This window comes from Alligator mississippiensis, chromosome 7, assembly GCF_030867095.1.
Source record: "Alligator mississippiensis isolate rAllMis1 chromosome 7, rAllMis1, whole genome shotgun sequence".
NCBI lineage: Eukaryota > Metazoa > Chordata > Crocodylia > Alligatoridae > Alligator > Alligator mississippiensis.
In genome coordinates, this window is record NC_081830.1 from 76,525,774 (window position 1) to 76,540,913 (window position 15,140).

Below are 15,140 nucleotides of genomic sequence, written 5' to 3' on the forward strand. Positions count from 1 at the left end.
CCTATGCAGTGGTTGATGCTGATAGGTACAGTATGTGGTATATGCAATAGGCTAAGGACCCAGGGAGCTAACACTAAGCACATTAACCCTGATCCAATATAGTGCTTAGACTCCTGATTGCTCACAAGCACATGTCATTTAAATTTAAAGGGGATATTCATGGGTTTAAAGTTAAGTGCGTGCTTGAGTGACTGATTGAATCAGGGGCTGGATCCTGTATACCTGACTGAAACGAGCAATGTTCAACTGGGTAAGATACCCCACTGAAGCTGTGAAGACTACTCACAGTGCTTACAGTTCATCTTTGCAGAACTGGGGCCTTAAGGAGATACCTTTCTTACTGTACTCTGTTTTCCTTGAGGCAGTCTGTGAGGTCTTGTTTCTTCTGGTGCAAGAATACAGAAAGGTATCAGAGAGTCAGTACCATGGAGATTGCAAAAGAGAAAATAGCACTATTGTGGGCGCACTTAAAAAAAAGCTTTTGGGATTGTATAGTATCAGGAATTAAATTTTATAACAGTCCATAAAATTGAAGTATGAGCCAAGGGTTAACAACCTTGAATTTCACCCTTAAAATTAATCCCAGAAATTTTACTTCATTATAAATACGTTAGTACTGTACAATGTCTCATGATTGATATGCCCAAGAGCTCCCTTTGTCGGCAGTCTTTTAAGTACTAATCCTTCATTTTGCTTCTAATAGTGAGATGGGCGCCTCCTTCCAAGTTGTACCATCAATTTTTACCTGCCAATACAGTTTGATGAGCTTGCTTATATGCTGCTCACCGCCTCCTGACAGCCAGTACATGTAGTCAGCAATCATGGCACTCCTAATGACAAAAGCAGAACAAACAAGTGTATAGGATGAGGAAAAGATGTAAGCAGCAAATATTTAAACCTGATAACATAAAATGAACTGAATATAAAGTTTGTGTAAAAAGGGTACACCATTATATGTAACTATCAGTCATTGCCCAACAGTAAAAAACACATTTTGGGAATACAGTAAGCATTTTTATTATGTAGCTAAACTATATGCGAGTAAACAGCCCTAAATTTTTCCCTTTGATGGCTTTTCTATTTATACTGTGTGCAAATATTTAATGGCTGCTCAAAAATATTTTATTCTAGCCATTTCTTATTATGCTTTAAAGTATTTATGGGCTAAAATACTTTAAATACAGTCTAAATTTCTTCCAGAACAGCACTGGGATGCTAATATATTGCAACATGGGAGCTTGAGAATATCTCAGTCTACTGCAAAGTCAAACATAGTTCACCTTTGATTAAATTATGCTATTTAAAAAAAACCACACACACCAAAAAACAAAGTAATCAGCTATCTTTGTATCTAATTAAATACGCTTTACTACCCAGAGTGTTTGTTAAAACCATTGCATTACTCTTATTAGACCGGGGGGATATTAAAAACTATTGTACAATGGATATTAATGCAGTGCTTTAACAGACTTTAGAAAATCAGTTTGCTTTTATGGCTGCTTCCTCACACTGCTCTCCATTTCCTTTCCTCTAGAGATTCCAAATCCAATTAAATGTGACTAGATGTAATTCCAAATTGTCACTTTAGTCAATTAAACATATAATAATCTTGTGTACCTAATTACTAGCACCAAAAGTTTATTTGTTGATGTAGTGCTATCAATGTATACTTCTGCATGTTTCTGTTATCTTCGCCTATATATTAATTGTTCTTTGACATTACTGTAAATTGAATTAGAAATTTCCCCTCTAGTTAAAAGCGTCTTGCAACCAGTAATCCCAATCCTGCTGTAATACCCTTTTGGAATGTGTTTTTCAAGCCTGTATTATGTTCTTAATGAGATATAACCAAAAATACAAGGATGTAACAATAAACATTTCAAAGCAGGCCTAGTATCAGGGGGTAACATACTGTTGTACTCTATTGTAAACCTAAGAACTAAATCTATCGTTAGCTGTAAATATACAGCAGTCCCACTGATTTCACTGGGGGATGGGTATTCCCGTAAGAGCTATGTGTGTAAGGACTGGATTTCACCCTAAGGTCCCATCCAGCTCTTATTCAAGACACTGGCAAAAATCCCTTTGGCTGCAGTAGTAGAACAAAGAATACAATGGCTAACCAGACGTAGCTGGCGCTCTTGTACCTTCATGCAGAACATGCCAAGGGTGAAAACCTGGCCTCACTAAAGTCAGTGGCAAAATCTTTTGTTGAGGTTGGGATTTCACCCCAAATACCTAACTAAAGTAGCAAGGAAGGTAACCTGAGGAGGAAGGGAAGGCCCAAATAACTCATGCAACACTTCCTGCTTGAGTCAAGACGTAGTGTGAACAAGGGCCTTGAGAAGAACCAGTCAGTGGTTCGGGAGAAGTAATCCTAGGGGAATAATCTCTTCTGGAAGTCTGGAAGGTATACAACTATTCCATACTATTACCCACAATTTATAACCTGGGGGGTCTGTAGTACTTCCAGCTCCCTTTGAAATAGTGCTGGTTAGTACTGCAATGTGCTAGTTGTTTATGTGCACGAGCGATTGCTGTTCTTCTGCATCTGGCCCATAAGAAAGACAAGGCGTCTATGGTGAATGAAAGCAGCCCTCCTTAAGATCAAATAGTAGAGGCCCATATTTTCGGAGCCAGAGGCCTTTTCTTTTTGTTCTACCACACCAGAAACTTGGGGAGGGAGGGATTGATTCAATAATTATCCTGTCTCCAGCCCTGGCTTCTTTGTAGCAGCAAGAAAAGTGAACTATCCAGGTTTGACATCTGTTCCTTTTCTATGCTTTGGTGATATGTGAAGGCAAAATTTGCCAGAACTGTACAAAGAAGCACCGATGATAGGATCCAGAATGAATTCAGCTGGTTTTCTGTTAGAAAAATGGACAGTTGCTGGGTTGGAATGGTATCTGGGCTGACTACTCCAAAACTGCTGCAATCCTGAAGATTAAATTTTGCAAACCCTTAATCCAAAATGTCACCACCGTCCACTGCAGTGTGGTTGTGTTTCTACCGTGCTGCCAAACAGCACTTCCTGGGCCCAAATGTGACCAGTTGGATCAGCACATGCTAGCAGTTTGTTTTCCCATCTTTGCTGCTGGCAGCTCTCACTGACACTATCATCCATGTGATGCCATCCAGTTGAAAATGTAACCCCAAATGCATCTTGTCTGCAACATGGCTAATCCTTTCCTCCTCAACTCTACATAGTTTTCAAGTGCGGTTCAGTAGCTAAAGCACTGAACAGGGACTCTACTCTGGATTGCTTTTCCAGCTCTGACTGGGATAACAACAGACTCTCTGTGACTTTAGAGAAGCCATTTCTTCTCTCTGTGCCCCAGTTTCTATCTGTAAAGTTGTAGCATTAATTCTTGACTGCAAGCTCTTTCGGTTTTGACAGTAGTGCTTGGGGCCCTGATTTTGGTGGGGGCTTAAGGCACCATTATACTTGACATAATATCCTTATCCCTTTTGTTTTTCCCCATGATTTTGTTCTTATTTCTATTAATAGGATTCAACACACATGTACACTTAAAGCAGCTGTGTTTAGTTCTTCAGTGTCTCTTTCAGTTCTTGGTAGATTTCTCTTCATCCTTGTATGCAGTATATTATGGGTGGCAAATTATATACAAGAATGCTCTTCCCCAGCTTGTGACTTTTCTTTCTCTTGTTTGTACTAGCATCGCTCACTTGGCTTATGGAAATGTGTATAGGCCAGAGGTGAAATCTGCCTGCATGACTCAAGAGGTTTAGACACCTAGGGCCAAATTGTTAAAGTTATCTAGATGCCTAAGTATGCAGATAGGTACCTAATGTGATTTACAAAAACACCCAAGCTGGTTAGATGTGTATCTTCGCTGAGAGTTAGGCAACTAATTCACCTGAGTGTTTTGCTAAGTTCCACTAGGCACTTATCTACATCTGTAGGCACCTAAATACCTTTGAAAATCCAGTCTCTGGATTTCAGTAGTTGGCACTTTCAGTATTGCTTTCACTTCTACCTATGCCAAATCTACAATGTGGGTATGGCCATTTAAATAAAAATCCAAGTTATTAACATTTGAAAATTAGCTACAGGCCAAGGAGAGTATCATTTATAAATGTATATTGAATGTGATAGTCCAAATTGCAGATTGATATAATACTAAATATGGATTAACAGCAGAGACTGTAATGACTAAAGGAGCCATCCATTATGCATTACAGTCAATTTTATGCTTAAAATTATAGAGAGAATAAAATGTACACAACTATACAATCTACTCTAAGATTGTATTTTTATTAAAGGTTTATGGCAACAATATATATCATGAAAGGGAAGCTCAGCTGCGTTATACATGTCATTTGAACTCCCAAGATAGATAGAGCTACATAACATGCACACGGTGTCTACATGATGCAAAACAAGGCCATGTAGAGATACTTGAACATACTGGTCACAAGTTAGCTCAAGTCCCAAAGCAATACAGCTGTGTCAGCAGAGTGCTCTTCTTGAGTTAATTTGACCTTTTGAGTAGCAGGGTATATTATCTCAGGCAGAGCTCTGTGCTAACCCACTTATACTGCTTCTAGTTCCTGAGCTAGCTTGCTGGCAGCACACTTAGACAGCTCTACATTGTACCGCTTTGTGTAAAGACATAGGCAGACAAGGTTCTTTGGGTAAATCTGCTATCTTTTATTAGACCAATTAAATTGTTGGAAAAAATGTTCTTTGCAAGCTTTCAGGTACAAACACCCTTCTTCAGGCAGAGGGGACACTCTCCCTCTGCCTGAAGAAGGGTGTTTGTCCCCAAAAGCTTGCAAAGAACATTTTTTCCAACAATTTAATTGGTCTAATAAAAGACCGCTTTTCCTTACAATTTCTCTTTTTAGCTTTTAGAGTTAAAATGTAGGACGGGGAAATAATTCATCCCAGTTCTTACACCATTTCCTTGTCTGACCTTGGGTAGGTCAGACTCATATTTCAGGTTTAGCTGCCCACCAACAAAGGTCAGAGTGAGCTACAGGTGCTTACAAGCTCTGGAAATCAAGCTTTATATATTCCCAAACAGGGTGCATTCAATGCTAGTGGATGCCTTGGGAACTGTTTGCCTTAGTTTCTGATTCTCTCTTCTTATTACACACGTATGAGAACACATTCCTGTATTATAATGATATTGGGGGCTTAATTCACTATTTTGAGGGGAATACAGACAAAGACAGTTAGTCTTAATAGCAGACTAATAATGACTGCTAAAAAATCACACATTTTTTTTTCCTTTAGTCACCAACAATACAGATGATCTTTCTTTTCCTTTTGGTATTAAAATTAGTATGGGCATAAATCTTTTTCTTCAATCTTTCTTCCTAACTGCTTCTAACTACCTCTTGTCCTAATAAGAGTAGCAACTTATTTCAGCTATTTTATCTCTGAAGAAAAGAATACTTAGGGGGAAACATGGAGTAGAATTACATAATCTAACTTTTTTCTTCCATGAGTACACCCTGACCCAATGCTGTTTTTATCTTGGGTTGCAAATTCTGTAATCAGTACTTGTGTGGAGTCTCCTGGAGCAAGCTACAATCGACATGCCAAACTGCTGAAAATTCCCCTCAAACTTGAGAGGGGAAAGGGAGAGAAGCCGTTAATTCTGAAGCTTATAGGCCCTGGGGTCAAGAAAGGAAATGAGAGCCGTTGAGTTTCTATGGAGGCTATTAAGAGCAGGTTAGACAGGTACCTGAATGTAGGGAATGGTTTCAGCATAGCCAATCTTACCTTGGGGCAACATGACAACATGAGATGACAACATGAGATCCCTTTTTGCCTTGTTTTCTATTCTGTTACATACTCAAAATGCCGTTGGCATGTGCACAGCTGCTAGATCCCCTGTTCCCTAGTTGTCTCCTAGGTGATGGTACTAGGAGCATATACACCTCCACAGCGGACACCACAGAGGCAATTGCTGAAGAATGTGTTTGACATTTAGCTTGAACCTTCAAAACAAGAGGTGTTTTGGTATATTCAAAGGAAGCTTTGAAAATAGTCACTGATTAGCTAGTTGAGTGTGGCCTTTCAGGACTACCACAACAAAGCTAAACCCAGCTGTTATTAAGATAGTAAGGCTAGACTTAAAAACTCTGTTTCTATCTGGCCACTTGGTGGTGTAAAACAATAAGATATATGCATATATATGTAACTGAAGAACACCACAAGAGAACTTGAACCGTCCTGCCTAGCCCATGTGCAGAAATTCGGAGCGTATGTATCAGAGATAAAGGGAGCTTTAGCTTCCTGACCACTGCTGAAAGTGTGCAGCTAAACCCTGCACAAGAGCTGTAAGGATATGTGATGTGCAACTGGAAGGTGCAGGTAGGGTGAACTCACAATTTTATGGAGTGCACCAAAATGTTACATTTCTAAAGAGGTCAAGCAACTACCACTATTGCTTTAAAATTGTGTATTACATTGTATAAATCCTGGAACACCTAAGTAGAAAGACTTGGGGTCAAATTTTTGGACTTCACAAAACTCTAAAGGGCAGAGAAGGATTTCCGGAAAGTGGGGGATTCACAGGCCAGCTTCTTGCCAGTCCTCTAGTACAGAGGAATGTCAGGGGCAGCAAACAGTGCAGCTTTATTGATGCAATTGCTCATAGAGACCATATATGCTAGAGTGTGCAGCTATTTATTCTGAAGTGTGCAAGGTTTTGAACCAGCCCTGCTCATTGCCATGATTGGGACAGGGCTGATATGCAGCAAAGTTATTCATGTTCCCCACCTCACCAGTATTCACTTGAACTGTGGTGGCCCTGAAGATCTGTACTATGACACCAGTGGTTAAATTTCCCAGTCAGGCAACACCGTATTAGCATTTAGCCGGTTCTCAGTCTTGAAATGGCAAATAATATCTATACTTCTTTGTAGTTTTACAATTGTTTTAAAATCTGTACGCAGTTTTCTTGAACACACAAACCTAGGTGTTTGTGGTATTAATTCTGTTTTAGGCTTTCTTTCTAATAGTTTGTTATGACCCCTCAGAGAAAAGGTATACGATTAGATGAAAGACTTTTCTCTTGTGGTATGGCCTTTCTCATGCTTTTTGGAGATTAAAGCAGAAAGATGACATCTGTTACTGGAATAAGTTGGAGGCAGTTCCCTTTTGACCTAATTATCTGACTCCGAAAGTTAACAAAGCAGTAAAAGATCTCTTTTAAACATCTTCACCAGGTCTTGGGTACAGTTAAACTCTGATTACATCTGAAACTATTAGCTAATCGCCGTTTCATAGATTCATAGATTCATAGACGCTAGGGTCAGAAGGAACCTCAATAGATCATCGAGTCCGACCCCCTGCATAGGCAGGAAAGAGTGCTGGGTCTAGATGACCCCAGCTAGATGCCTATCTAACCTCCTCTTGAAGACCCCCAGGGTAGGGGAGAAGACCCCCAGGGTAGGGGAGTTTCAGATAAACACGTTTGTTTTCTATAAAAGTTTGAGTACATGGGGCAGCTATGAAAGTAGCTTAGAGAGTGTTGGCAAGACCAGGTTTACCTGAGTATGGAATTAGTTACTAAATAGAGCAGAAGACACCCAGCCATCCCTTATAGTTTGTCCCAGTTTCATCATCTCTACAGCTCATCACGTAGCGAACATCTTACCAGCGGCAGAGAATTGGATAGACCTCCCTCTGGAACCTGCCAACAGCACATTTTTAAGACACAGAGGAGACTCAGAAACACGAGCAAGCAGGCCTGGGCTGAGCTTGCTGTTTCTGTCGTATGCCTAGTCCCAAGTGGTTTAGGCATGAAAGACCTATTAGGAAGCACAAATAAGTCTCCTGCAGGGCAGCACAGAGCATGGGACACTAGACCAGGATTTCTTATTATACAGTGGCTGCTTTTGGAAAAAAATAAATTGTCTTGCAGCAGCAATAGTAAAACCTGGTTTTAGATTTGAGCAGCCAGGGCAACTGCCCATGATCCCAGGTCATAGGGGTCGCCGGTAGGCTGTTAGGCCCTATTTATAGAAAAACAAGGTATCCTTTATGTGGCTGGCAAGGGGAAAGGGCTCCTGCCTTAGCCTCTGCCAGTTCCTTATGGGTCTAACACTGCTTTTACTTCTTCTAGTGCCTTGAGAGTCATATAACTTCATAAAAACATTTTCTATGTAATGGCAACTGCCATGTTAGGAAACAAAAATATAACCTTAGAAGTGTGAGCTTAAAGGCTGATACGTGTACTAGAAAGGATAAAATTTAAAGAACTGACAGGAGGTACTTAGGAAAATAGGTCACACAGCACAGCAAGATCTCAGGATCTCTGTGACCAAATATCAAACAAGTGGCAGTCTGCATACAAATCCCAAGCACTGTGGGAAGCTATGCTTTCTGATTGAAGGCAACAGGTCACCTGTTTGTGAATAGAGAACATAACCGGGAGGAACTACTTTAAACATAAGTAAATGATGTGATTTTAAGAATAATATCTGCACACCAATGCTCCTTTAGTAAGGGTAGAACTTAGCCTGTCAATAATTCTATGTACTTGTAGCAGAAAAAAAATTAGCAGCTTTCTGTCCTTGACAACTGCACTGGATGAATGAACCATTGTTTGACACTCAAACAATCTAGAGAGATGAAAGAATAATGAGTATAGCATATAAATTACACCCGTTATTCTTTGGACACAGACTGAAGTCAGATGCCAGTGTCAAATTAAATAAGAGGCAGAATGGACTTTCCTTTGGGCTTTGACTGATTCTGATCAACGTCAAAGCCACTTTCTTAGATCCAATTTATGAAATGTTCTTTTTGTAATATTTCTTTGGGGAGAATGGAGGTCACTCGTAGAGCAGAAGCTCTTAGTTGTTTGCTTACAAGAAATAGAATCGTTTTGTTCCCTCAATACAAAACGCTAACATCATTCTTCCTTTTTCTTCCCGGCAGAGGGCTCCCTGCCCCTCAGCGAAAGCATGTCAGTGACTAAGAAACATTTTCATCAGGCTGCAGCAGAGTGAAAAAGGAGGTGGGGAAAAAGTGAGCAAGATAGCTGAGTCAATTAGGTGGGTTAAAGCTTTCCTTCCTTCTTCTTCCTTCTGCCTGCACGTAGCAAAGAAGTCAAAGTCAGGATCCAAAAAGCAGTGCTGGGCATGAAGCTGTGATCTTCCCATTTTTTAATACAGTAAAGCAGCAGTATTATGTCAGTGAAAAGACATGGCTGACCCCAAATCTGGCAAGCACTCACACCGACAGAAATGCAAGGATAATACATGCACAAAATATTCAAGAGTGCCCTTCGCTGGGCATGCTCCTTGTCTAGTCCGTGTATTGTATGGACACTGTATACATGTAGTGTAGGTGATCCTTGCATCATCCACGGATAATGCTTGGTGCCTGTTTCAGGTCACTACCCTGCTCTATGCTGATTTGAAGGGGATCTAAATTTTTGCAGCCACTAGTTACAGAGGCCTAACTCTTACCTCAAGCTATAGTTGTTGATGCCTTTAGCTTTGGAGATCCCCAGCAGACTCCCTGTTGGGGTTAGCTACGAGGGCTGTCATCACACCTGGATGGTGGTTAGGTTGCCAAAGGATGAAAAGTCGCTCCTGAGCACTTTGTGCAGTAATAAATGACACCCCAAAGTCAGGGCTTCATAAGATACCCTGCCTCCACCAGATGTCTTTGGGGATATCTGGATATCAGTCTTTTCTTAACCTCTAGTAATTCATGGAGTATGAGATATTAGAACAAAAAACCTTCACTGCAAGCTCTCTTTAGACTGCGTGACCAGAGGGCCCCAAAGGGACTTTCATTAGTGTCTCCAGAAAAAGGTTGGTTTCCTTGACAACTGATGTTTTTATAGAAAAAAAAAATTTGCTTCATTTTCTATAAACTGAAATAGAATTAGTAGAGCGAGAAACATACTTTTGTCCATTTCTTGACAAAGCAACCGAGGGAGGCTGGTTTTAAAGTGAAGTAACCCAGGAAAGAGGTAGGGGTAGAAATAATTCAATCAGTGGCTTTATGGGAAGAATATAGGATTATTGTTTATTTGATAGCACCACACATATCCACCCTTCATTTGCTACCCAAACTTTGAGGATTTACAAAGAGGGGACCCAAATCTGGATTCATGCAGGGAGAGATCCTCTAACAGACAAAATGCTCAGATCCCGTGCCAACAAGTGGAGCCTGCTATTGTGCTGATGGTATTATCTAATGCCTTTTTAAAAGAAGCAGTAAAAAAGCTGATTCAGCTTCCCTGAGGCTATTAAGATCCAAAATCTTCCTCTTCTTTCAGGCCTACTCTGTAGAGAAGCACAGAAGAATACAAGTTGTTTATTCTGGATTAGGGGGACAGCCTGCTTTCCTTTGCCTGTATATAGCTAATTCCAAGTTACTAGTGTTGTAGCTGATGATAAAAAGACCTATCTTAAGATCCTCGCAGAACATGACAACACTGTTAAATCAGGCAGTACATACAGCATTATGATCATCAGAAAGAGGACAGCAAGACATCTTAATTATAAGAAGCCTTTATATGGAATTTATATACTTCAGGCTTTAAACCACATAGAGATCTGGATTGTTTCTATAAATTATGAATTGGCACTTTGTATTACTCAGGCTCAAGGCTCATCAAGATGACAAAATTAGAATAGGTCAGATATAACATAAATTATATGTCACATCTAATGTAATCTGATTTGCTTAACCTGGTGGGTGCTCATCAGATCGTGCTGTCAGGTACCAATCCGCTGCCACCTCACGTCCTCTAAGGCTCGAGAGTCCCATCAGAGGCCAGTCACTGACTCTAATATGAGGTCCCTAAATCCACTTTCAGAGGGCAGATCTCTTGTCCATGACTTCCTGAGAGATGGGAGATGCAACCCAAATACTTAGTTTGGGGGACAAATGCCAACAGCTCATCTCTAACTTACATGTACCCTTCTCCTACTACTCTGGTAGTGTGGGGGGCTCTGGAGTTTATAGTCTATTTTTCTAGGGCATGTGTAGCACATGAAATATGTACAGAGATGCAGACAGACAAGCTCTGCATAGGGTTCCTGACATAGGCGGATTAATGCATGGGCCAGTTGGGCCTTGGACCAGGGGCCCCTGCCTCTATACAGATGAAACCAGTGGCTGGGCTGGGCTGGGCCAAGTGTGTGCAACGTGGCAGGCCGTAGATGCTGGGTGCCGCTGCAGCTGGATTGAGCTGAAGCGGGGCAAGGGGCTGCCCCTGGAGCTTGGTCCATGCCACACACACCCAGCAGACAGCAGCTCTGCACCCCTAGTGCTGCCTTGAGCACAGCCCCAAGCCTTGGGGCCAGTGCATCCTGCTCCAGTTGCTGCTTCCACTGCACTGGCTGGGGACAAATTGAGCCCACAGCTACAGGGCAGGACACGGGTTGGGGGGTGGGAGTTCCTTTTCCAATTAATCTTATTCCTCCCTGGTTCCCAAACACTTCTCTTCATTAAAAAGTGAAACACAAGGGAGTATGGGTCACACGGAAACAAGCAATGTCCTGAACACAACATTGCTCCCTTTCGCCCACCCTTCCCTTGGGATGCTGTTGGGCCTCCGACAAACATTCTTCTGAAAGTCAGATGGGATCTGATCTGTGATCCCAACAACTGAACCATGATTGTGGGTTTGGGGATCAGATCCAATTATACAATGTTGCTGGTGCAAAAGGAGCCAGGGATCATGATCCCAGGTCTCCCCTGCACTGAGAATTTGGGTGTCTGACAATCAGTTGATCATCAGCTGGCTCTGGGGACCCTCAGGGCTGGGTCAAGCCCCCATATGGTCCCTGGAGCTGGCTGACAATCAGGTTGGCATGATCAGGACAGCACCAGGACCCAAGCCCTGGAGTGGTTCCTTTTAGCTGATCCTGGGCAGGATCCGGATTGCCCCAGGGTCTCAGTCCCAATCTCCTGTCAGCTGGCACGGACTGCCCCAGGATTTGAGCTTCAGACCAGTTCCTGCCTACCAACAATCAGCTGATGGGGACCACCCCAGGGCTCGAATCCTTGTCCTGCCAGCCAATGGAAGATCAGGACCACCTCAGTACTGGCACCCTGGGTTGGTCCCAATCCTGGCAACAGTCAGCTCTTCAGGTTTGCTTAGGGCTCGAACCCTGGGGTGGTCCCTGCCACATGTTCAGTTTAAGGTGCAATGGAAACCAGCCATAAAATTATTTTACATAGTAACTTTGTAGCTGGTTTCTTGTTTTATCGCACCATTATTCCCCTGAACATGTGGCTGGTTTATATTTTAACATGCAATGAATTGATGAACTGTACCATAAATGTAATGTCTACCTGAAGCCTTGAGGTCCACTTGAGCTCAGGAAGCCAGGGCTCTTTTCCCTGATTAATCAGGATCCTGCAGTAGCTCCTTTCATCCTGGGAAGGTAAAACTGGCTCCCAAAGTAGAGCTTCTCTTGCCCTTCATAAGGTTCCAATTATCTCTCAAACGACTCCCTACAACAGGGGTAGGCAACGTTTTTTGGCCCGAGTGCTGAAAAAACCACAATGTCTACCTGGGAAGGTGCTGGAGTGCTGGCATGCCAGAAAAACAAAATGAAGGCTGGGGTGGGAAGGTGCGGGGAGGGTACATGGCAGGATGCACTGCATATTAGTATATTTAATAATCATAAATGTCGCCTTTGTTGTTGTGTATTCCTTTTTTGTTGAGCATGTTGCAATGAGAGAGAGAAAAAAGAGAGAAATAAGAGAAAGAGGGGAGGGAGAGAGATAGACAGAGAGAACCAGACACACGCACATAGACAACCACGTGCACAAACAGAGAGAACCAAACAGACACATGCACACAAACATCCAGAACCAGACACGTGTGCACGCACAGAACCAGACAGAGCCAGACAAACACACAAGACCAGATGCGTGGGCGCACGGAGCCAGGCTGCTGGGCTGCCAGACAAAGTCTGACCCAACAATGCCCTGGTCTTGCCAGCACCCCATGCTTCCCTGGGCTGCAGTGCAGCTGGCCAAGACCCCAGCCTGGAGCCTGCCCATCAGCCCAACCACCCACCCACCCCGCACAGCTAAGCCTGCAAAAGGTGCGGTACTCCTGGCAAGGGGCAGCACCAGCCTCGTCCTGGTGGGAGGGTTGGGCTGGGACTAGGCTTGGAGTGGGTGGGAGTCAGGCGGGCTGAGCTGCAGACCATGCTGCAACCAGCCTGGGCTCCGTGGTTGGCAGCAGCTACCCAGAGCCTGGGCCGGCTACAGCCAGGAGGCTGCAAAACAGCTGCTCTGCGCTCCGGCATCAGTTCCATACCGGCGGGTACATGTGTGCCTCGGAGCGGATGGTGGGGATAGGGCTTGAAGCGGCACAACCCTCCAGCTGTCTGCTCTGAGGTGCACATGCAGTCACTGCCAGCATGGAGCTGACGGTGGGGCTGTGGAGCCCAGCGCAGCCATTTGCAGCCTGCCCGCTGCAGCTGCCCAGAGCCCAGGCCTGGGCTCCGGAGCCCAGTCATCAGCTCTGTGCCAGCAGCAGGGGAGAGGCTGGGGTTGCGCTGTCTCAGGCCCCTCCCCCACCATCCACTCCGAGGTGTGCGTGCACCTGCTGGTACAGAGCTAACGCCGGAGCCTGGAGCAGCTGTTTGCAGCCTCCCGGCTGCAGCCGGCCCAGGCTCTGGGTAGCTGCTGCCAGCCACAGAGCCTGGTCTGCTTGCAGCAGGGCTTGCAGTCACCCAGCTACCTGCTGGAAGCAGCCTGGGCTTCGTGGGTGGCAGCAGCTGCCTAGAGCATGGGTTGACGGCGGCATGCCAAGCAAAATGGCCTCACGTGCCATGCTTGGCACATGTGCCATTGGTTGCTGACCCCTGCTCTACAAGATGACTTTGGCAGCTATGTGATGTTCTTCTAGTAAACCAGCCATTAGGCCAATGACCCTCGATTAGTCTTTGGAACGTACCGCCCGACACAAATACACACAAAAGTCCCCAATATTGCACAGCTTTCCTCAACTCTACACAGGCGGGTTCTCCTTGCCCCTGGCAACAGCTCTTTATGCCAGCTTATTTCTCTAATAACTACATTCTCTACCGGTGCTTTTTTTGCCACTTTCCCCTGTGGGGGATTCTACTGACAACTCCCTTTCCCTGCCTGCAGCAACGTCACTAGGCTGTCTTTGCTTATAGACAGCCCATCATTCATCCTGTCTGATGCTGAGTTCCTTCCTCACTTGCTACTCACGGGAGTGCAGAAACAGAGCTGCGAGAAATGCCCCGAATCCACTTCTCCAGTATTGCAAGCAATCACCTCCTATTCATAAACATATTAAGCTCCATCTTTAAACTGTCAGGTTTTTTTTTTGTTTTTTTTTTATCCCCACCATTTCTATAAGAGGCTGTTCCAGAACCTTACTCCTCTGATGAATAGAAACCTTCTTCTAATTTCCAACCTAAACGTACACCCAATGTACATCCATTTATTCTTGTGCCAACATTGTCCTTCGGCCTAAAAGGCTTTTCTCCTTCCTGGCATTTATCTCCTTAATGTATTTACAGAGCGAATGTCTCATGCAGGGCAAATATTTTTACAAGCTGATGTAGGAGAGTCAATGGCTACAACACTCCAGAATCCGTCATTCGCAGACGCTCTGACCCTCTCAGCAGTGCTTTGGAAATAACTTTACATTACCAAGTGACCCGAAGATGTCACTACATGAAGTGCAACCTCCTAAAGTCACATTCAGGTGCAATTTAAAAATATGCAAGAGGCTAAATCCAGTGAGGATGTAGTAGACAGGTCAACCTTAATAGATGTACTAGCACTAAGATTACACCATATTTATACCCATTCCATCAATGTCTGAGGTGATTTAGGTTAATACAAATGACACACAGAGGAGTTATAAGGTAGTATAAATTATAATAGCCCTTATCCTACCTTAATTGACATGTAACACATCCCTTATTCCATTTTTTGGATTGGGGTCAGCAACCTATAGCTCATGTGGTAGATCCAGCCCACCGAGCCCTTTGATCCGACCTGCAGAGCTTTGCAAGCATTTGGTGGTGGAGGGCTCTGCCTGAGTTGTAATGCAGCTTGGTGGAGAGCAGAGGACAAGGAAAAGTGGCGGAAATGTCCAGGTCCAAATGCAAGGTAATTTCAAACTTGAGCTGATCAT

General features: G+C 43.5%; 1 protein-coding gene across 1 annotated transcript in view; it reads right to left on the reverse strand.

Annotated features, from left to right (window-relative positions):
- The window catches only part of SPATA16 (spermatogenesis associated 16), a 133,205-nt gene that overhangs the window by 61,741 nt on the left and 56,324 nt on the right, over positions 1-15,140 (reverse strand). Inside the window, exon 4 of the mRNA XM_014606184.3 lies at positions 746-830. Coding sequence (XP_014461670.1) covers positions 746-830 — 85 coding nt within the window. The remainder of the gene's footprint in view (positions 1-745; positions 831-15,140) is intronic.